The sequence below is a fragment of the Rhipicephalus microplus genome, chromosome 3, assembly GCF_043290135.1.
Source record: "Rhipicephalus microplus isolate Deutch F79 chromosome 3, USDA_Rmic, whole genome shotgun sequence".
Lineage (NCBI taxonomy): Eukaryota > Metazoa > Arthropoda > Arachnida > Ixodida > Ixodidae > Rhipicephalus > Rhipicephalus microplus.
Window position 1 is genome coordinate 98,246,921 of NC_134702.1, and position 24,049 is coordinate 98,270,969.

Sequence of the window (24,049 nt, forward strand, 5' to 3'; positions counted from 1 at the left end):
GACCATGTTTCAATAGTGATGACTTGCAAAAACATATTTAATATTCTGTAAAGGTAGTTTTTGCATTATTATGTATATTGTTTTGTGTTTCGTGAAAGTGATCAGATCATTCAAAAAGATACAGTGTGCCTTCTCTTTCCATGTCTCTATGCAGTGGCTTTTAGACATATATGGTGAAAAATTAACACCCTGTGTAATATCTTGTTCTTCAAAAATAGTTTACTTCATCTATTGCACACTGAAGTCAAACTGGCTGTAAAATTCCGCAGTTATAAGGCAGCATTTTTATCCATTTGTTATTTGATAACGGTAGTGAGACAGAGCTCTCTGTTGCATGTAATTGGCATTGCTTACGTTGTCAGACTGTGCTTTGCTCATATAATTTGAAGTCAACAAGCAAGATCTTTTATTTCCCTGCCACTCAATCGCAGGCACTCTGGGACCGCAAGAAAGAAGCCCTTGAAGAGCAGCTGAATCAAATCCAAAATGAGAGGTCTCAACTTGAGCAGGAGTGCTGCACCCCTGACAGTCAGCTTGATGTCCGAAACCTTACGAAGAAGATTGCAGACTTGGACGTCAAGATGGGCTCTCTAGATCACTTGGCCGAACCCCGCGAGAACTGCTATCTTCACTTTGACTGCGCATACAACTCTGCCCTCGATGACATTGCGCAAGCTCTCAGGGTCTTCGGCAAGCTCGAGACGAGCCGCACATTCCCACCCTTGTGCACAATTAGCGTCAAAGACTGTCCGGCTTACGTCAAGGCCCGTGCACTGCTTCGTACCTATGACTGTGACGGTCGGCCTCAGACGGTGGGTGGAGATCCTGTGACTGTGGCACTGGTGGCGTGTAACGAGGATCAGAAACAGCTTGATGTTCAAGTGATAGACCGCGGCACCGGTGAATATACAGTGGCGTTTCAAGTGCCCCACGTCGCGCGGTACCGCCTTGCCGTATCGGTGCTGGGCCGACCCTTGCAGGGCAGTCCTTTCGAGTTCGCTGCCACCGACAACATCGATCCCGAAGCGGTGTTTGGTCGGCACGGTGATGGCACGGATGGCTTCCATCAGCCCGTGGCCGTGGTGTATGGGCCCGAGGGCCTGCTGTACGTGCTGGACACGGGAAACTGCAGAATCAAGGTGCTCACGCCGGAGCTCCGGTTCGTCCGCCACCTAACGGGAGTTGGCACCGAGGAACGGGGTGGCACAGGACTCGCTATTTCTCCATCGGCAGGCACTCTGGTAACGTGCAACTGGAGGACACGCACGGTCACCGAGTTCACCGCTGAAGGTACTATCGTTCGGACCTTCACGCATGTTGACTTGCTCGAACCCACAGCCCTCACAGTTGACTCCCAGGGGTATGTGTTTGTTGTGGACAGTGGCAAACGCTGCATCTTCATCTTTAATCAAGAGGGCACCCTTGTCAAGAAGGTGGAAGGAAAAGTGCTGGCACTGCCAACCAACTTCAACCCGAGTGCCATTGCAGTGAGTGCAGACGACAACGTTCTAGTGGCAGACTCAACTATACACGTGCTGGACTCTCAAGGCAACAGGCTATCGACAATGTTTGCCGAGGGCAAAGGAAAAGGAAGATTTGGAGGCATCTGCGTCGATGCTCAAGGGATCGTGCTGGCCACTCGCTCCGATCGCAGCAAGAATAACGTCCTGTTATTTGACCGGGTTGGCGGACAGCTGACCTACACGATAGAGAGTCGGAGTAGTAGGCTGGGTCGGCCTCTCGGAATCACCACACTCCCAGACGGCCACGCTGTCGTGGTGGACCTCGGCAACGACTGCATCAAGAAGTATCGGTACAAGTGATGCGGGTTCATTGTTCTGCCGTTGCCCTGTTTTACAAATCTGCGTTATCTAGTATTTCTAGGCATCACATGCTAGTCACCGCAGCGGCACATGCATCTGTGGCCGTCTGTCCAAAGCTCTGTGTAGCAGAGTAGACAGGTTCAAACACTTTCTTAGCCATTACTTTTGCTCTGTTTTGCCATAAGAATGCACTGGCAGAAAGTGAACCTATTGTGCAGTGTGCAGTCACAAATGCATTGGGTGCCTTCACGTCACAATTTATTCGATATAAATTTTTATTAAAGGGGCCGCGTAACGCAAAAATGGGCAGAACATATGCACTTAGTTATAGCGGTGTCGAGTAACAGCGCCTGTGTGGAGCTGATATAGTAGCAATATGCCACTGATCAAGCGGGCCAACTTCCTGGGCATCAAGTGCTCTTTATAGCAGTGCTAATCGCAAGCAAACTGCAATTACAATTTTTTATGAGTTTTAAAAGTTTGCACACTCGTAGAAGAGTACTTTCTAGGTGATTGGGAACAAGACCTTACGGAGCCCAGTTAAATCTGCGAGGGAAGCTTGTCACGCAGTGTGCCCTTCAAGTTTTCTTGTGCTGCAACCCAGTTTTCACAGGTAGCCACATTTATCTGCAGCCGTAACGCCTTTCCTCCCCCTTTTTTTTTCTTGCCGTTGAAGCCATACTGCTACGTTTTAACCCATATTGCAGTGCATTCATTGTGAAGTACTATATAGTATGAGCTCTTGTCAATTGTACATCAGCATTCACTGTAAGTGTAGTTTGGTTGTGTGGTGTGGCTGTTTTGGGAATCCTTACACTCCGCAGCTCTGGATGATGGGAATGATTGTTATTTTCATTTGCCATGGATTTGAGAACTCATCATGCTATCTAACAGGAACTAGCAGCCCTTAGTCACCATGGCAGTTGTGGGCTATGCAACCTGTAGGCATTTGACAAAGAATGCACATGTTGTTCTTTTATCGCACGAAAGCTCGTTTACAAACGCGGCACAGTCACTCTTGTTGCCATCTCTGTAAGAGACTACTGCCTAGTTTTAGCTACAGACAGTTGGTGGTGTCCTCTAGCTGCTGTGCTTGAATGCAGGGAAACACATTAATGAAATATCCTTTCGAAGCCCTGCATCTTTTGTTTGGTACCTTTGTTTTAATTAATGTTGAGAACTTTCTCCAAATTTGTTCTCTTCTTTGTATTGCTGCTGCAGAGGTCACACTTGGCAAGTTTGCATGTAAACAGTTAGATGTAAAACCTGTGTTGTTCTTACTGTCATGACCACAGTTGAGTACTGAGGCAGAGAAGTTGAACGTATTGATTGGTCAATCACATTTTATGTGTAGAGTTCTTTGAATATAATACCATCCAATTACGCTTAAAAATTAAATTCAGATAAACAAGGTTGAGAAACACCAAAGTAGGAGTCACATGTCATCTCTTCAACGCACAAATTGAAGAGGCCTTTACAAAGATTAACGAGCACTCTCGAAACCCATAACTTTCCTTAACATTTGCACAATTGTCAAGGTTGCTTTTTCTTTTGTAGAACTAACAGAAATGCGTAATTATTGCTTTATTGTGCCGCTTTTGAATACGAGAAGCATTTTACAGTACCAGTAGCTCTCATAGACATGCCAGAAGCCTTCGCCTCTATTGTATCGTGCTGACATAGTCGCGATTTCGTGCTCTTTATTTTTTATTTATTTATTTGAGGGCCACGGAGCACGCATAGTGTTGTCACGGGGTAGCTAGTCGTTTCTTGGAACTTAGTTGAAGCTGTGCACCTAACTCTCTTTGCTGTCACGTAATAGCGTTTGCCTGCGAGGCAGCAACAGCTGTTCGTAGTGCGTGCGCTCATGACGCAGATGAAGATGCGCACAGGTGTTTTCTTGCAGGTGTTTTTCCGAAGCACATTGTTTGCCACTTGTTTTTGCGCAAGACAGTTTGCGCCTGTCATAAGCACATGTCTGAAGGACAGGAAAAAGGAAACTGCATAGTACAAAAAAAAAAGACAGCCGTGCAACATGCACAGAATAGACGAGACGAGGGAACTGAAGTAGAATGAGCGCATTTCTTTTTTTTTTTTTTGCCATAATTTGTGGGCTTCATTTAGAAAGAGCTTGCAATTATAATTTCAACAACAAGTAACTACTGTAATTAAACATGAGGTCCTGTAAATGAGATTTTTACAACTTTTTTATTTTTATTTTAAAAAGGAGCTTAAGAGGATGGTGCCACCACGTGTGTGACTAGCGCGTTCTTTGCTGCAAGCGTTTCTTATAGCTCCAGGAAGCATGATACGCACGCCAAGATTCATTTATTCTCGCTAAATAAATGATCACTTTTTTTTATGTAATCCATTTTCGGTTTCAGTTTCTCGGTGCCGAATAGGGCTGTGACGTGGCAGTGTAGGTGGCTTGGTCAGGTGACCACACAATGTTGTGACGCATGTCGTGCTGATTATCGTTTGCTCTCACACACACTTGCCACACAGGCAGCTGCAAAACAAAAACGCAGAAGCCGTGATGCCCATATGTACGTGCCTACGTGGCGGAGGTCTCGGGAGGTGACTCACCTCACTACAATAGGTGTGTACAAGGGAGGGTTGTAAGAGGGTGGCAACTTCCGTAGCCACCTACAAGGAGGAGGTGCAAACACAGCGGCACTCATTCACATAATAGGTAGAAGACGCTGCGACTTGGGGGAGGGGGGGGGGGCTAAAAGGCTGCCCCATACATTGGGGTGCTCAGCGACAAACCTTTGTACCCCCGAAGGGAAAACCTGTGCATGCCTATGCTCACTACAAATCTGGTGTGACGTCACTACAACTTTCGTTGCCCTGCCTACTGAGCTACAACAGTTCTGGATGCGCTTGCGATGGGCTTTGGTCGGGAGAATGAGCATTTAGATACACTTTGGAGCTGGATATATTCTAAATGTTTGCTGTGTCTGACCATTCGTGTGGAGTGTCCTAGCATACAGAGGAAACCCACAAGAGGCTTGTTTTAGCCTAGAAATTTGGTGGCACCACCCCTTTAAGTTTTGCTTACCAATGAAATGAAACATGCTAAGTACTTTCTCCAGGCAACTTTAAAACCAATCGCAGTAATGTTTACAACGCAACATTGCTTAATGAAGAAAGCTCAAATTTTATTGGGTATCTGGTGTACAAGTTACAACAAAATTTTCCTTTAGCGACTATTAATTTCAGTACTGAGGCAGAAGTTACAGTTGCACACATAACACATGGCAGAGCAAAAGACAAAATTCATAAATTCATTAGCAGTTTATGTTAAAGGGTTGCTTTTGTTTATATAATTCTCACACGTGCATGTGAGATTTTACAGCAAATGTAATCTATATATGATTTTGATGGTGGTTTTTCTTGCAGGATTAACAGTGTAAACTTGATGTTTCGGTTTTTCACATCCTTGCACACTTATAAATTTTTCAAAAGTGAGAGTTTTTAAAATCAGAATAGTTTCTCTATACCCACTGTCATTTGACTTTATATCTCTATGTAATAAATTTTCTGGAAATAATTTCCAAACTTTCTTAGCAATGGTATTTTTGTGCCTATTTGTTTACGAAGAGTGTTTCACTTCTGTGTTGATGCGTTATGCATCGTATGAACTACTTTTGTGCATGAAAAATTTTTCGAACATGGAAAGCTGCTGGTTTATCATCTAGAAGCTTGATTGAATGTACTGCTCACCTAAGCTGAGAGCCCGTCTCTTTTTTAACTTTTTTGTAAGCCATGACATTGCCCAGCTTGGTTCTTAGCCGTGTATACAACTTGTTTACCTCACATTCTTGAATTTGATGGAATGTAGCATTAGAGTTGTGTCTCCTGACAATCGTGGCTGTTGACAAACCTTGAAGACCATGTCGGATTTCGGCCTATGGATGTTGTCGTGCATCAGTTGACTACAACCTTCACCAATGCTATACAGTGTGATTCAGCTGTTCAGGTTACTTCTGCCGTAATGGAAAATTCACATTGCAGTCTTTTTTTTTCATGTTCTCTGTATAGGTGGAAAGTAGCCCTTCCAGCTTTCTTGTATAGTGTTGTTCTCATTTAATATTTACTTGTACGTGAATGACTGGCTTCCCAGATTACAAAATCTGTTGTCATTCTTATCTCTTGGTGATAACATGTTGCTGAAGTCTTCAAACGAGATCATTTTTGTTGCACTAGGCATGACAGTGGGAAGCCAACAACTATTGCCCATTTATCCAGCATAAATTACAAGCATCTTGCAATTTTATGTAATAGCACTTAAACATTGTGAACTATTGGTCAAGGCTTATGCTTTTTTTTTAAGTCTCTAGAGTTACCTTTTAAATTTCTTTTCATGTGTGCATTCTTAAGCTCTCTTGCACAAAAAACAATTCAGCTATTCCCATGCATCACTGCACTTCGAACACTACCTGTCACTACCGAAGGTTGTCAAAGAACATGTAGCTTCTTATAAAGCATTTTGTATTAAGAGTGAGAGCGATTGGACTAACACGTCTATAATAACGCTTCTACAACACATCTAATGACCATGTATTCAGTGCCTCATCCCAAATGGGCTTTTTTAAGCTCCCCCATAGGCGGCAGCTTTGGTCCACTTTTAAAGTTTTCAGCCAAGTTTGCCCAACTTCTTGTTTTTTCAACGATGAAACAGCATCACCATGACCTCTTGCGAGCACCCATGTTGCTTTGAGCTTGTTCTATTGCCTCCCATAGGCAGTTTTTGTGCCTTGCTTCTTGCTTATCCCATCTAGTCATTCATTCCAGTTAAATCACTTAGGAAATTTTCTTCAGTGCAGATGCTTGGCAATTTGTAAAAATTATAATCTGACTGTGGCAGCAGCAGGGACACGTCAAAAATATATTCGTGTCGTAGTGATTATGTTAACTATCCACAACCACAAAGTTAGTAAAGAGTGAACCAAAAATTTGGTGTTTGTGAGCAAATCTCCATCTTGAGGGACTGTCCATTTATACCAAGTGACAGATTGTGCAAGCTTAGAACATAGAAAAGACAGTCATGACAGGCTTCCAGTTGTTCATTTGTGAAGAGCACCTGGAATTGTCTTGTCGTTGCACCTCCCAGCTCAACCGTTCGTGTCTAGCGGTTCAAAGATGAGCTGTTTTTATATCATTCGCATTTTTTGGTAGCGTGCACACGAAAACATTATATCACAAGTACCCATCTCAGGAATCTCTTGTACCTTGCACCTTCCTCGTTTTCGCACACCGGATCTGTGTTTTCTCTGCACAACTCCAACGTGAATGTGTATGCATACCATCGGGCCTTGTGTTGTGCTTTACTGCCTTTTCTTAGCGAGCATTATATTTTTTAAAAACCTGACCAGATACAGCCTGTGTGAGAAAACAATGCAGCATTATTCGAGAGTGTGGAGAGATGGTCAGTGGCTTGTACAATATTTTAAAAACAGTGGACCGGCCCCTCCCACCGTCAAAAGAGACAAGCTCAGTGTACTGAAAATACTAGCTATCAGTTTGTACCTCACCTTAAGTGTGACTTCGACTAAAAATCTTTAATTCAGGAAGCATCTGTACTGAGCAGCTCGTGTGCACCAAAATTCACGCATGCTATTGGTTCACTTATAAATGCCATAACGTTAATCAGTGCACCATCTCTAGTTGGATTTTTTGGAGATTCTAAAGGGGTTCTTAGAATTTTGCGGTGTTTTCAGCACAAGGCCCTGTTTTTCTATATACAGTACAGCGGTGATTTCGGAGTCGTTACTTTGCTACGATGACAGTTCGTCGAGGTGTGTACCTTCAGCTTAGCAGGGACTCTGGTTTTGCCTCTGCAGGTTTTAACCCACTTTGTATAGAATGTCTTTCTTGGTACCAACGCCCTCTTACAAATTAAGGTTTGTTCTCAAACGTACACACGATTAACTGCTTCCATATCACAGGCGCAACTTTTTACTTATTTGCATTCTTGGAAGAAACTTGCCTGACACACTGCTGCACAATGTTGACCAAAGATGTTTTCAATTTCCCTTAACTTGAATGATGCACTGTTTCTTTTATTTCTTTACAAAATACTCATCTCAATTCAGTGTGGCACCATGCATCATGTTTGTCTGCATTCTTATGTGTGCAAGTGCTGGTCATCTATATCTGCATGTTCAAATTGTATGCCGTGTTTTGCACCTTTGTTAAGAAGTGTGGCTTTTGCTGGAATGATTACATGAATATTACATGGCACTAGCATAGCTTCCTACTCATAACAGTTGCTTGTTCCTGCTATTTCTAATGCTCGTAAGAAACCAGAACATTTTTTCACTGCAATTTTTTATATACTCACCTGTGTCTCTCAAAGTGCTCAATATTGAGAAAATAGTTTAAAGGTGCACAAAAGGCAGACATTGAATCATTTTAGGGCATTACATTACTTGTTTGAATCCAATGGACGAATTGGCTTCAGCAAACGACAAAGTAACTCGAGTGAAACTGCTACGCTATCATGATATGGAGTTGATATTACTTGCTATGAAAGGGCCCTTGCGGAGGTATCCGTAGCTATGCCAATAATTACTCCCGGGTCACTTTATGTCCTTAATGTCTCTTTGAGCTCTATTACATACTACAAATGGAATGTTGTTACCTCTATAGATTGTGTAATTTACCGGCATATTATAGATAATCAACTGAAGTTTACTCATTGCAAGGAGTAAGAGCACATGTTACAAAATGGGCACGTTTGCGCATATCTGACCATAGTAGCATCAGCCCTGTTCAACTTTGGTGTGACAATATAACTTTCTCTTGCCCCCGTGCCAGTAACGGGGCACTCCAGCGGCCTTAAAGTGCACTAACGCGTAGCTTTATTTAATGCCTGCCTTTTGCGCATCTTTAAACAGAAATCATATGTAACATAGCATTCCCACACAGTCTCGTGTCTGTTTCAGTGCGACATTGTTGAGAACAAGTTCTATACCGAGGAGTTATCAGGCTTTGTTTAACTGGAATTAAAACGTTCCTCACTGTACCAAGCAAAATAGGCGAGCCAGCATCGGGCAGTGCCAAGTGCATTAGGTGATCAGCACTTTAAAGGCTGACCAAAGAAACGGTTCACTTCTGGCTCACTCCTAACAGCACACAAGACTTGGCATCAATCGCACATTTTCTTTTTTGCTACAAACTGGTAGTGTTTAGTTGATGTGGTGCCACTTTTTAGACTTCACAACTTTTTAGATGCAGAAAATAAAAGAGCTAAGGTGCACATTTATCCACGTACAGCGTGTGTGCTGGTTTTTTTCAAGCCAGTTTGTAGCGCACACAAAACACTCACGAAATGCATTGTCTAGTTTGCAAAAAAAAAGCAAGCATATATTTTTGTGATCTTTTTTTTTCTTATTCTGTTTTATACAGTGTGTGCCGATATGATGTGCATGACTGTTCATAGCTGCATTGTGCACAATGAGCTAAAGATGCATGAAGCTACGCCTTATTTTAATAAGTCAGATGGGCATATTGCTGATGTTCATTGTATATGGTTTACCTTTTTATTATATTTTTTTTCATCATGCTTTGTTCATAGAAACCTTGCCATTTTTAGAGACTGCGCTTGTTGTAGTAGTTTTCTTTTATTTTGGCCAAGAAGGCATAGCCAATTCTAGATTGTTTCTAATGTGCCACTTTTGTTTCAAACATTTGCTGGTATATATGTGCTCTTCCACTGCAGCAGTAGTGAGGGCATCCTTTCTTGTTATTAGCCTTTTTTTCTCTCCCTTTGACAAGGCTTAGTGTGGTCGACGGAATACCCTGTTGCATGTAACTTGCTTGATGGCATTGGCTTGCAGGACCAGGCATATAGCAGTGTTTTTGTTTTGTTTTACTGGTGTTAATGGGAGCCTGGAGAATCTCTCAAGAAATGTGGGCAGAAACTCGTCTTGTTCTTAGCTGCTGTAAAAAGAGAAACAACTTACAAAAGTCTCATCTAGCAGTATTCAGTGTTTAACGATTGTGCACATGCCTTCAAGATACACTGTTGTCTGTGGACCAAATATGCGATTGCTTCGTGATACATTGTTTTTTTTTTCCAAAGTTGTATGTACGCACGGAGATCTAATGCAGCTGAACACAGATATGTGGATCCAATACAGTTGAGTCCAGATATGTAGAACCTGTAGGAGGTCACAAAATAGTTTTGTATGTGCGCAATTCAATGCAAGAGATATAAGCTGCATGTAAAATGTTGCAGTGTACAACGGTTTTTACCAGTCTTTGCATGCTTTACCGTATTACACCGCTGTATAGAGCATTAAAGCAAATATTTCATTCTGAGGTACAAATGATAATCTAAAGAGGATCACAAAATAGTTCTGTTTATTGGCAATTCAATGAGAAAAATATAAGCTACATGTGGTATGCGTCACTGCACGACAGTTGCAATTTTGCATATTATTTCACATTACACTACTGTATTGCAGTGAAGCATATCAAAGCAAATAATTTATTATGAAGTGCAAATAAGACCCTTGATGCAGAGGCTGTTTCTTAAGGCGCAATGCTCATTTTTCGTCTACTGCATGCAATTTCCTTTATAGTCAATGCATTACATGACAGTATCTACTGAAGCATTGCTATCTTTTTTAGCATAACTATTTTCAACAATGTTAAAAGTGATTGCAATACCATAGGAAGAAACCCTTTTGGAGCGGTGCAACACTCTATATAATGAATGTTGTGGTGAAACTTCCTTGGTATGTTCCTTATATAGAGCTGTACTTATGTGTGGGATTTAAAATAAGATGCTATAGATGTTCTACATGCTTCATAAAGACAAATGATTGCATATATCCTGGTTCACTGATATGTACAAAAATAATTGTGTGGTTAACACAATTTAAGGAACAGATGCACATCACATAGCTAGAGGAATAGAAATGCCGATGAAGTTGTAGTTTCTGCCTACATATCTTCAGTTATCAAGGCTTGCCTAAGCACAATAGTAATTTATATGGGAAAGAGATTGATGTGTGTCACCTGGCATCATCAAAGCTGGCTTTGAATGCGGGTTTTTGTTTTTCTGTGAATGAATGATGTGAGTGCATTAAATAAAGAGCATCGTAAAGTCCACTCCGTGACTTTAATTGATTCTCGTTGACACATTGACACCCTGTCGTCAGGAATAGAACATGCGTGCAAACAGCTGGTCGTGGGAACTCTGCATCACGTCAACCACGGGAAACACGTTGGCAGCAGTGTGTGAGGTTCTGTGTTTATGCCTGCGTGCAAATTGCAGTCAAAATAGTTAAACAGCTCACACACATCGCAGGTGCCAAAGAGGCCAATGTGTTATGAAACATGCAGAGACCGAAACAGAGAAAATGAAATTTTAAAGCACGGCAAGCACCCTTTCACCCTATGGGCAAACTAGTTGCATATCCCTGTATCTGATGATCATTGACCATTGTGTCTTTCAGTTATGCTTCATTTACAAGCTTTTTTGCCAATTTTATTTAACAGCCACAGCACATAAAAAAAAGTTGCGCTAAGGTGAGAGATTGGTGCTTTTATTGCTGTTGCAAAAAAACCGTGCTTTGAGCGAGAAAATGGTACAGGCCAGTCAGAAACAGAGTCGTGTCGGAGTATTAAAACCGGATCCCAATGCTATTTGATGTCCAATTTATACCGACAAAAAAAAACGAAGTTTGAACACAAATGAGGTTTGGGTACTGTTACTAGTCTTTCCTGCAGAACGCAACGGTGCTACGCTCTTCTCACGATACTTACAGCCGCGACGTGTAGATGAGTGGACAGCATAATCTCTAAGAATATCAGCCCAAACTTGCTTCCAAAATTCGTTTTTTGAGGACATCTGCTCATTTGAGGATAAGCTCTTCATTTGTATTCTGAATTGGACACATCAGGACAGGTCACTAACTATCAATTTTCTGCAAGGGTTGTCATTCAAATCAACTATTCTTTTGTTATTCAATTTCCTTAGCTAATGTTTATCCTGGAACTCTTAAGAGTTTTTTGACAGGCTATGTTTTAAGGTTTGCTCCTTGAGCAGCTTTGCTCTTGCCGTGAATACAAACTAAAAGGTGGTAGTATAACACTTGAAACTCTGTATTATTTTTTTTTTTCGAGAAAGATAATAACCAACACTAAGGTGTACAATATGCTGCGAGCTGAGATCGATAAACGTCTGCGTGTATTTTATACTCTCTGTAAGTGGCTGTTCATTCTGACAAGTGTTGAGCACATCAACTTTTTTTTTTGTCATTTGTCAAATACAATACATTCAGTAAGCTGCTTAACCAACATTCAAGTGATTCCACAACTTACCTTTGGACGATCTCGGGTATCCTTGATTGCAGCATGAACTGCATTCGTTGACCCTTGCAGTGCAAGAAAAATTATAAACTTAAATTTATGCAAGCCACCAACAACCATTTGGGAACATTTAAGTGCAATAACAGATTGGGTCAAGCAGGTTGACACGCACAAGTGATAGCTTTGCAAATGCTTTATCAAAAACAAGTGAACGTATGTGCATACATTTAAATTTACGTGGAAGCTGGGAGGCTGTGCGAACACTATAACACATTTGAAAAAAAAAAAAACTATATGTAACTTTTTTTAGAATAATGACAAAGTAATGTGCACACTCTTATGTGTAAACTTTCCATTTTTGCTGCTTCAGGAACTGGTCATATGAGTTCACTTACTCTGTCTTGACATGACAAAGCATTTCTGAAATACATTCAAACCTCACTATAACAAACATTGATATAATGAAATATCAGTTATATCGAAGTAAAAGAATAATAGTTTTGCAATATGATATTTATTTGAATATAGGTCGAGCTTTTTTTTTCCGAAAATTTTGTTCATAACCAGCTATTGGCTTATATTCGTGACCAAAGTATCTCGACATGTATTCACAATCAAACCAACCAAAAGTGCCGAGCTTATGAGAGCTTATGATGTTCGACTGCCGCGCCTGCTGTTCTTCAAGCGGTTCCTGCTTCATACGCATGTTATATACCATAAAATCTGAAATAACCCCCCCCCCCACCTTTTCGACTACCAAAGTACAGTAGACTTCTTTTAATTGAAACCTGAAGGAACCAGGATAATGTGTAAATAGGGGTACATTATTCAAGTACGAAACCAAACATATCAGGGGCAGTTGTTCCACTTAAGCAGCAATTTCATTTAATAGAGTTTCATTTAATAGGAGCCTACTGTAATGGAGAAAAAATTTATTTATGCAATAGCCGTGTACCGCCACTGCCAAATGCAGCCGCTCTACCGTGTTTGGGATGAAACCCACGATTTCCCTAGGTATTGGCTGTGAAGTCCTTAGCCCGCTAGCCGTGCTTCTGGTACTGCCTCCCGGCGCGCAGCCGCACTGGCACTGGCCTGAGAGCTCGCATCACTTCCTCACGCTTTGTTCATTGTACAATCGGCATGACGGGGTGATGGCAGTGATGGTTTGCATTTGCTTTAGGTGCTGCGCCGTGCTCCCTACTGGGCTGCAGAAACTAGGCGCCCTTTTCTTCTAACCACCACCACTTTTTGGTTGTGCGCGGTTGTGACAATGTCACGTCGGCAGAGCTACACAGGTGACTTCAAGTGCCAAGTGATACTTTTTACCGAGGACTCGAGCAATTGTGCTGTGCAGCGTGAGTTCTGTGTAAATGTTAATTAGGGGTTGGCGAAAGCAGCGGTACTGTCTGTTTGCCTGAAAATGTCGGCGTCATGTCTTTCGGGGCCCAGCAATCAACAGCGGTGGCAGCAAACACGACTTCGTTTGGGAAGTCGCGGATGCTTGCGAGGAATCCCATGACATCATCTCGCACATCTGACAATATGACGGCGCCGGCAGCGATTAGGGCGCTGAGTTAAGTAAATAAAGGTGTGCTACATTTCGATTTTTTTTTCTAAACTAAAAAAACAAAAAAAAAACATTGGTTGACCTGTATTCAAATTTTTTTTTCTCTCGTAAAACACTATAAGTAAGGGTCGACCTATATTCATCCCGGACCTATTTTTGAGTAAATATCGTAGATGCAGTGTTAGAAAAAACCTTTAAAATGAATTTTCAGATATAACGAACTTATTTTCGTGTAAGATGCAACTTTGGTATAATGCGCTATTAATTTTGCAAGGCCGATTCTCGAAGCGGCAACAACAACTGCATGAGTGTGCAGTTACGCCTTTCAAACAGCAGTGAACAAACATCAACGCTGGTTAAGCAATTCCCAAATAGAGCAACAGATCAACCTGAAAAGGATGACATTAAGACAAAGCGGTTTACCGGGCCAAAACCTGAAACTGGGAGTCTGCACAAATTGGAAGTTTCGGGGATGGTCGCGGTTTCAAGTTGTGGGATATTGTTGAACCGGGAACGTCGCTGGAGCCAACATTTTGCTGAAGACTAATCGGCTTGTTGGAAAACTTGGCTTCGGCGAAATTACTCGTTCAACGATTCCATGTTGATAACGAGAAAGTGACATGCAGCCATAATTTATTAAATACGTGGGCGAAACTCAGACATATAACCAACAATAATAAACAATTCCTCCATTTCTAAACTTGTTTACACTGACATTAGCACTCTCTTTTAGCAAACACAGTCTTCTTTCCAAGAACATTGTCTTCATGATGCACACAACACTGTATTTGTCCACTACAACATAGCCTGCTGTAGCCTCTGAAGTAAGTACACAGAAACCTCAGATTCTTATCTCACGCAAAAAAGCACCCTGTACAAATTTCAAAGTGTGAGCATCACACGGTGGTTAGTAGACCTAGCCGGAATTCCCGCGTTTATGCAGGTGCAAAACAATAATTATTTGTGATAGCGACAAAGTTTTGTTTTTCTTTAACGTGTGGAAAGAAAGCGCTTTTGTGATTATGCTATAATGAAATAGACAAACACCTAAGGCCCAATGAGAAGCTACCCGCACACTGCCACAATATAAAACAAATCCACGGATAAGCACATATGTCAATTAAATTTTATAACGTATGAAAACAGTGGCGCAAACCTCGAGTGTGCCTACGGCTCCAAGCCGCACTGCAGCAGCTACAGTGGTGCGCAGCGAGCTGAACAGGAATGACGTGACTGCATGGTCCTCTGGAACACCCAGAAATGCGCACACAATTCCATACATGACAGCCTGGAAGGAAGAATATTCCTGCATGCTTAGCTATTTGTCATTCAAGAAGGCCTCCTAACTCCAAGTCCTTGAGTTCCTCATTCTTTAGAATGAATGCACAGAAAACTCAAATAGTCTCTCGAACACCTATTTGAGGAGATGATGTACAGCTGCCGAGTAGTTAAGCAATGCTACTTCAATTAGTGCCACGAAGATCGCATAAAAGTGCACTGCATTGAATGATATATCAGACATATCATTTAAGGGGAGATGTGGCAATAGGAATAGCAAATTCGGTCAAAAAATTCAAATTTTAAATTTATTTTTTTTTCCGGCATTCCTGAGACTATGTTTTAAATCATGGTGAAATATTAGATTAAAATAAGTAGTAGAAACTGATGGAAAAAAAGGCATTTTACCAGTGGGCTGTTGTCAAAAGCTATGTGAAAATTGGGCTTTAGAAAATGCTAATCTGCAGCTTTCCCTAGGCACAGTTTCACCATATTGGCATCATCATAAAGAGAACAGATCAGAGATCTATATAGCCATAAAGTTGCTTTTCTCCAATGAAAAATAAAGCCAGCTCCCTTCTGAGTTTCATTTTCTTGGCTTGTAGCTCCAATTTTCCAGCGACATTTTTTTTTTCAACTTTCATTTTGTGAGCAGTTGTTGTCAGTCATCCCTGTGCCATTTTGCAACAAATGAAGATATTGTAAGGCAACGTTTTGGCTGCAAGACACCTCTTTTACTTGCCGAGCCTCTGCCCCACAACACAGGTCAGACTGATGATGATGAGTATGTACATACAGTAAGATGACGCGTATGATTAATGCTCACACTTATTTCCCCCCCACGCGTGAGCGGCTAGCCCGGACACGTCTTAGACGGAAACGGAACGTCGAACGAATGGCTTCAGACGTGATACGTGGACAATCTTCGAACCACGACAGCGACGATCCGAAGAAAGGTCGGTGGGAGTGACACGATAGTTCACTGGTGACGTTTGTTCATTGATTGTATAGGGCCCAATGAAGCGTGACTGAAGCTTGTCGCACAATCCTGGAGTACGAATGGGCGTCCAAAGCAACACTTCATCCCCCGGACTGAAGGAGACGTCGCGATGAGAGCTGTTGTAGCGTTGCTTGCGGTCTTGCTGATTGGCTTCTGTATTAAGGCGAGCCAGTTGCCGACATTCTTCGAGCCTTGTGATGAACTGCTCTGATACGGTTGCCGAGGCGTCGGTTGGCACATTTAGGAAAGAGACGTCGATGGTGAATGTCGGTGAACGGCCGTACACGAGGTAGAAAGGTGAGTATCCAGTAGTTCTTTGAACAGCGGTGTTATGGGCAAACGTCACAAAAGGCAAAATGGTATCCCAGTTGTCGTGGTTTGGTGCGATGTACATCGACAGCATGCCTGTTAGTTTCCGATTAAATCTCTCTGTCAGCCCTTTAGTTTGGGGGTGGTAGGCTGACGTCGTCTTATGTGCTGTACCACAGGTTGTGAGCAGGGTTTCGATTATGGTGGACAGGAACGTCTTGCCGCGATCACTCAGGAGAACGCAAGGTGCACCGTGACGCAATACAATCACGTTGAGAAAGAAGTCTGCAACGTCTGAAGCAGAACTTGTGCGTAGTGCAGCAGTCTCTGCGTACCTTGTCAGGTGGTCGACAGCAGTCACAATCCAACGATTACCTGCTGGCGTGATGGGGAGAGGTCCGAGTAGGTCTATGCCAACGATGGCAAAAGGAGTCTCGGGACACGGGATAGGTTGCAGAAGGCCAGCAGGAGACGAAGTTGGTCGCTTCCGCCATTGACACAGATGGCAAGATGCAATGTACTTGGCCACAAAGGTAGAGATGCCCGGCCAGAAAAAACGGTTTCTGATGCGGCTTTGTGTTTTGTGAAATCCCAAGTGGCCTGCACATGGGTCGTCGTGAAAGGCTTCGGACTTGATGACGTAGAGAACGTGGAAGTACTGGAACCCAGCGGTGTCCATCAGTAGTGTAAACGTAACGATGGAGTACATTGTTATCGAGCTTAAATTGCCGTAGCTGTCGGCGCAATCTAGCATTAGGAGTAGGTGACATGCCATTTAGGCGTTGGATAATGCGATTGCAATATGGATCATCACGCTGGCGGTTGGCGAACTCGGTGTAGCGATTTGAAGCCGGCGTTTCAATAACCGCAAGGTGTGATAATGTGAGGGGTGACGCAGTGCCTTGCCCACCAGACGTGCAATCAGCTGACGTACTTGATGACAGTGGAAGGGGGCAGCGAGAGAGAGCATCTGCATTTTGGTGTCTTTTGCCAGACTTATAGATGACGTCGAAATCTTACTCTTGCAGGCGGAGCACCCAACGACCGAGGCGACCAGACAAGTTTCTCAGTGTCGATAGCCAGCACAAGGCGTGGTGGTCTGTAATCACTGTGAAGTGGCGTCCGTATAGATACGGTCGAAATTTTTGTATGGCCCAAACGACAGCGAGGCACTCCTGCTCAGTTATGAAGTAGTTCTGTTCAGCAGCCGTAAGAGCACGACTAGCATATGCTATAATTATCTCTTTCCCGTGAAGTGGCATCCCGCTGTAGAAGAATTGCACCAATGCCATGGCTGCTCGCGTCGGTGTGCAGACATGTAGGTGCATTCTCGTGGAAATTGCACAGAACAAGGTCAGACGTTAAAGCATTCTTGAGGGCTTGAAAGGCACGCTCGCAGTCGTTGTTCCAAGCGAAAGTTGATCCGGATGTCAGCAGCTTGTGCAGTGGCGACGCGATGGCAGCAAAATGACTAATGAAGTGGCGGAAGTAAGATGCCAGGCCCAGGAAACTTCGTAGGTGTTTCTGATTTTCTGGCCGAGGGAAGCGTATCACGGCAGCAAGCTTGTCAGGATCCGGACGAACGCCCTCTTTGCTGACAAGGTGGCCCAACACCTTGATGTTCTTGTTGGCGAAATGGTTTTTTTTTTTGTGTTTAGCTGAAGTCCAGCACTGGAAATACACGTCAAAACTTCGTTCAAACGATCAAGATGCTGACGAAAAGAAGAGGAGAAAATGACGATGTCATCTAGATAACAGAGACATGTTTCCCATTTTAGGCCGCGTAGAACTGTGTCCATGATGCGTTCAAACGTGGCAGAAGCGTTACATAAACTGAATGGCATGACGCTGAATTCGTACAGCCGGTCTGGTGTTGCAAAGGCAGTTTTTTCTTTGTCCGCTTCGTGCATAGGTATTTGCCAATGACCAGACCGTAAATCGAGGCTGGAGAAAAATTCAGCGCCTTGCAGAGAGTGAAGTGCGTCGTCGACTCGTGGCATCGGGTAGAGGTCTTTGCGTGTGATCTTATTAAGTGCTCGATAATCGACGCAGAATCGCACCGAACCATCCTTCTTTCGGACTAGCACCACAGGTGATGACCACGAGCTGGACGAGGGCCGGATAACATCTCGTTGGAGCATATCAGCAACGTTGTCCTCGATGATTTTCCGCTCTGTGGACGACACTCGATATGGGCGGCGGCGTACGATTGTATTGCCTTCAGTTTCAATTCGATGCACGGCGACAGAAGTGCGACCCAGAAGCTTGGAATATACATCAAATGAAGCGCTGTGTTTTTGAAGCACACCCAAAAGTTCTTGCTTTTGCGCTGACGTGAGAACGGGATTTATTGTGGCTTTTAAAGCAGCCGTTGTAGCCTGGTCATCAGTACTCGTAGAGAAAGATGGCGAGTCTCCGTGAAGGGGCACCAGAGAAAGTGGTTCGGTATCTGTGAAGCAAACCACACTGGTGCCCTGGGGCAGTGCAACAGGCAACGAAGTGGGGTTAACTGCTGTAACTAATGCTCTGCCATCACGAAAGCGCACCAGGCTAGGAGTGATGGTAAGTCCACCAGAGATGTAACGTCCACACGGTGCTAGGAACACATCACCAGTATCGATCTTATCTGATGTCAGGGTCAGAATATGCTCATTACCTGGAGGAATAAAACAGTCATCAGCGATGACAAAACGCTGGCTATGGGCATAGTTATCAGACGAAAGCGCAGTATCTGACATGCGAATGACCCTCTGACGGCAAGATATCATGGCTGAAGCTGAGGAGAGAAAGTCCCATCCTAAAATGAGCACATTGGTACAGGATGACAGAACGACGATCTGTACATGGTGAAGAATGCCCTCAATCAAAACTCGTGCTGTGCAAACACCAGAAGGCTGAACAAAAACCGCATTAGCACAGCGAAGGGGAGGGCCATCATACGGTGTCTTCACTTTGCGCAAACGGGAACACAAGTCCACACTAATAACTGAGAGCGATGCACCAGTGTCCATCAAGGCTTCAGTCCATATACCCTCAACACACACTGAAAGTACATTTCAGGGGCGTTCCAGAGGAGTTCGATGCAGTCCGCCAAATGCAGCTTTCCCTCCTGAAGCTGCACTGTTTAGTTTTCTGGGCGATGATCAGATGCCGTGGTAGCAGGACGAAGTGGTGACGAGGAATGGCGCATAAGTGAGGGGGAGCGACGGCGCGAGGAGCGGAAGGTACTGGCTGCATCGAAGTGCTGTGGAGAGGGTGAGCGGCATTGGTAAAGTTGGTATGGGTGACGATGTTGTAGAGAGGGGGCAAACTCATCCCTCTCGTAGTCACTATAGCCACGCCTTTCGTCTTGTTGACGTCGACGACAGAACCGTGAGATGCGGCCGCGTATTCCGCAATAATAGCAAATAGGTCGAGATGGACGCCAGGCTTGAAACGAAGGAAGCGTTGCTCTTTTTGCTCTTTGGGCAAGGACATTCAGTGAAGGCTGCATAGTTGACCCATACTGCGGTGATTGCTGAGGAGGTGATGCTGCAACCACCTGAGCGTACGTCGGCTTTGGAGTGGCATGCAAGCTCGGGACTTGCTCACACGTCATGGACGCTAGTTCCTCCCTCACAATGTTGCGGAGGCTACCTGTAGAAGGCGTCATGCGGAGCTCATAAGATGTCGAGGTGTCTTGGAGTTGCAGCTCCTCGCGGATCATAGACCGTATCAACGTACGGAGCTCGCCGTCATGCGTTGGCCTGATATCTGCTGTTTCAGGTTGCAAACGTATAAGTTGGAGGTCATCGAGTCGCTGTCACGTACTGATGATATCGGCGACCGTGGTCGGGTTCCTTGCCGCCAGAGCGTTAAATGCGACGGCGCCTATGCTTTTGAGCAGATGGCGAACGCGGTCATGCTCCGCCATCGAGCTGTCAACGCGACGACATAGGGCGAGGACATCTTCAATGTACGATGTATAGGACTCGCCGGAGTGCTGGACACGTTCAGCAAGGTTCCGTTTGGCGATGTCTGCACGTACAGAAGGGTTGGCAAATATCTGACGGAGCTGCTGCTTAAAGGTAGGCCAGTCTGGGAAATCCAGCTGATGGTTGAGAAACCATGTCTTAGCGACACCCGTCAGGTAGAAAGGTACACGGGACAGCTTCACAGAATCATGCCAATAGTTGCGCACTCCCACGGTCGTACTCATCCAACCAGTCTTCAACGTCTTCACCGCGAAGGCCGGAGAACATCGGGGGATCTTTTTGAGGGGCGGTGACAGTCCAAGAAGGCATGCTCAGGGGTGCAGGCGGGTTGGATGGAGCTGTGTTGTTGTGCTCGTCTTGCGACATGACCGTAGGCTGACTGCGCAGACGGCGACCCGACCGGAGCTCCAGGGATGGTTTGTAGACGAAGATAACGAAAAAGCGCTAGAAGCAGAGGACCAGGGGATCGGAAAGCACTCTCCACCACTTGTAAGGCAACGTTTTGGCTGCAAGACACCTTTTTTACTTGCCGAGCCTCTGCCCCACAACACAGGTCAGACTGATGATGATGAGTATGTACATATGGTAAGATGACGCGTATGAATAATGCTCACAATATAGCTATTTCCGTTTTGTGCACTCTAATTCTGACACATTGGTGAGTGACGTAAAGCTGTCCATATTCGTTGGCACATTATACAGATTTTTATAATTGGCTTTTTGTAAAAGTTGTTAGTGATATAATATGCCCAGGACATTTCAATTTGTTTGTGTGTGTGCTTACTGAAATATTAAAAAATGAACCAATAGCATTACAGCACAAAATAGGCTCATTTGAATATCCTAATTAAATTCTTTTGGTGGACTTAAGTCTAATTAATTAATTTTGGGATGGTAATGAAAGTTTAGCAAGTACTGCAACTCAAAGACTCGATTAGATAGCTCAAAACCAATTTTATTTATGATATCACAACAAATGGCATCTGCATGCCAAATGTCATCAAGTTATCTTCATAAATAACAAAGATAGTGTTCACTGCCATGTCTCCCCTTAACTTAAGCTAAAACATTCACTCATTTCGTAGCTAGCCACTAGATTCCTTCTCACTGCTCATCCCTGTTTCCAATCATAACAACAATGTTATAACATCATGGCATGGGCTAATCATAAAGAGCAACCACCAGGTGTTACAACACAGTTTGACACAGTTGAACATAAGGTTCATCAAAGTGCTTTTCTAAACTCGGGCACAATAATGCAGCACTTTTTCTGCACTGGTGTACTACTTCATTTGTAACAATATTACGATTTGAGCCTAAAAAATGAAAGAATGACACTTTAGATGTAACATACAGTATAATTTCTAAAGCATGCAACTTGGTAGCAGCACAATATTCGCAGGTTATGTGGCTGGCTAACATAACAACTATAATACCCAAGTGCATGTTATAGGTGAGTACACATTATGCTTAGAAACCAGAAATTTGTGTTCACGTAATCAAAAATTTAGATGCCAGTTTCTTATGCCATGTATGTAATTTCACATCCCCAGATCAGCAACTGGTGTCATCCAGTTATGGTGAATGGAGGTGATCAGCTTATGAACGAAAATTCAATGCATGCCACTGGATGCACAACTGGGAGGCTTACAAAGAGGGTTCAGATTAAATTGAGGACGACGCGGTGAGCAGCAGAGAGGAAAATGATAGGTGTAACCTTAAAACACAAGAAGAGAGCCGAGAGGATCAGGGAACAAACTAGGGTTAATCAAGAAGCAGAAATGAACATGGGCCGGGCACGTAGCATGTAGGCAGAATAACCGCTGGTCATTAAGGGTAACTGACTGGATTCCCAGGGAAGGCAAACGTAGGAAGGGGAGACAGAAAGTTAGGTGTGCAGATGAGATTGGAAAGTTTGCGGGTATAAAGTGGCAGCAGCAAGCACAAGATCGAGTCGATCGGCAGAACATGAAAGAACCCTCTGTCCTGCAATCGGCATTGTCAGGCTGATGATGATGATGACTGTATGCACACAATCGATGTGGTTCAATGTGTATGTTACCTGATGGCCCATCAACTTGCCATCGTAGATCCAACTCTGAACTTCGGTGAGTTTTACATCCTTGTAGGTTGCGCAAGCAGTCTGGATCAAAGACCGTCCCTGGGACAGACAAGAACAGGCACGTGTGTACAATGAGGTGCATGATCATTTCATTCTCAGAGTGAACATCCTGCACTGTGGTATGCCTAATTTATGAAACAATAAATGCCAGATACAAGTTGGCCCTTACTAAACCTGTTGTGTACTCGCCCTGTTGGCGATGTGATTGCTTAACGAGGCATTCAGGAGGCGATCCAGAGCACGAATGGCTTCGAGGTCGGTCCATGACCCCAGTGCTTCCCTCACGAATGGTATACTGAAGGAACCTGCAAAACACAGCAAGACAGCCAACGATAACTGCTCAAAGATGGATGCTGCAGAGGCATCGTTGAAAAGCAACAATTATGGTGCATTGTGTACTTGCCTACATTCTCAGTGCTTGCGAGCAAGAACTTCTCAACCTTCTCTGAAACAAAGTAGCATTATGAAAGTGAAGCTGAGAAAAGGCTTCTTTCTAAATGAACACTACTGCCTCAACAAAAATATGTGCAGATCTGTGGAAACAGTTAGCCATAGCTTTTGGCTAAAGGCTGTACTGAGAGATTCGTCTATAGAATGAAAAAAAGCTAACAGTGCTATACGCTCCTGTAAAGAGGTTGAAGAGATATAAGGCACCTTTTACACTGCCTAAAATTATTATGCACGTACCCCATAAGGAAATTTTGGGAAATCTATGTACTTGAATTGGTGGCCAGTATCATGAGCAATACTTTTTGTCCCGCGGCCGACAGAAAAATTTTGATACATCACTGTGCGTGGTCTGATACAACTTCGATGAAACATATTTCAAGGATACTAAATCAGGCAAAAATTGGTGTTTACATATATCGCACGAATTATTATTTGTAACCACTACTCCTAGCTGATTACATGTTTCTTAATTGTATTCTCAGCATTAGTGTCTGCGAACATAACTGTTGAAGTTCAAGTGCAGTAATTAAAAGACAATTTGTAGGTGCCTATATTAATTACTGAAAACTCATATTACGTACGTCTGAACATTATGTTGCTGTGTGACTTCCTCGCTGTGTGAAAAATTTCAATTTGCAGTAGTGACTGAGTATGTGAACGCTAGTCTATGCGTTTACTTCACCGTGGTTTACTTGCATAGTTTCGTGAACGCTGACGACATCATTACGATAACAGATATCGCGTAAGAAAGGGAAAGCGTAGCCGGAGCCACATATACCTCCCCCTAAATACTTAAGAAAGGAGTGATAACTTACCCGACGTACTCAAAAACCCACGCTGGTACGCCGCTTCTAAGCCGGCGCTATGAGCGAAGCTGCCCGTTGGGAACGCTGTCAGGTAGAAATCAATCGGTCACTTACGTGAAATACGCAAAAATAAACTTATTTGCGAAACAACACTTGCCACTGTCCGATATCTGTAGAAGGTTGAGCAGCGAGTTCGTATCGGGTGATGACATTTCGTCCAGTCGATATTCATAATACTAAGTACGATCGTCTCAAGTCACAATGATGAAACACGTGCGATCGATACACGTAAAGTTCGATCACAGTTTAATACCTGCAAAGTTGTGCAAAGTGGTTTCGTTTCCAGTTACAAGTTTCGGGAAACACGACCAGTCGGCCACCGCAGTTTCAATTG

The 24,049-nt window shown here is 43.6% G+C and overlaps 2 protein-coding genes across 4 annotated transcripts in view; one reads left to right on the forward strand and one right to left on the reverse strand.

The window, feature by feature from the left end:
* Nucleotides 1–10,946, forward strand: part of LOC142803843 (tripartite motif-containing protein 2-like) — a 25,244-nt gene extending 14,298 nt beyond the window's left edge. For both annotated transcript variants that reach the window (XM_075890038.1, XM_075890039.1), the window contains exon 5: nt 432–10,946. In XM_075890038.1, coding sequence (XP_075746153.1) covers nt 432–1,823 — 1,392 coding nt within the window. In that variant the 3' untranslated portion in view covers nt 1,824–10,946. The remainder of the gene's footprint in view (nt 1–431) is intronic.
* LOC142803844 (uncharacterized) lies at nt 10,938–24,045 on the reverse strand. 2 transcript variants are annotated; one of them, XM_075890040.1, is made up of 8 exons: nt 23,813–24,045; nt 23,665–23,739; nt 22,803–22,844; nt 22,574–22,704; nt 22,340–22,438; nt 14,873–15,004; nt 12,162–12,214; nt 10,938–11,095 (listed from the first exon to the last, which is right to left on the reverse strand). In XM_075890040.1, exons 1-8 carry the CDS (start codon nt 23,865–23,867, stop codon nt 10,993–10,995), a joined length of 690 nt encoding a protein of 229 aa, XP_075746155.1. In that variant the 5' UTR covers nt 23,868–24,045; the 3' UTR covers nt 10,938–10,992. The 2 variants fall into 2 exon arrangements, with proteins under 2 accessions (XP_075746155.1, XP_075746156.1); XM_075890041.1 differs by lacking the exons at nt 23,665–23,739; nt 23,813–24,045 and adding an exon at nt 23,431–23,576.
* Nucleotides 24,046–24,049: the final 4 nt, after the last annotated feature.

What these genes read in the sequence shown, in the direction of transcription:
- LOC142803844 (XM_075890040.1), bottom strand. Translation starts at nt 23,867, where the DNA reads ATGTCATCACCCGATACGAACTCGCTGCTCAACCTTCTACAGATATCG. An exon ending in TCTACAGATATCGGACAGTG is followed by an intron (nt 23,740 to 23,812) that starts GCAAGTGTTGTT and finishes TCTACCTGACAG; the next exon opens with CGTTCCCAACGGGCAGCTTC. An exon ending in TGGGTTTTTGAGTACGTCGG is followed by an intron (nt 22,845 to 23,664) that starts GTAAGTTATCAC and finishes ACTTTGTTTCAG; the next exon opens with AGAAGGTTGAGAAGTTCTTG.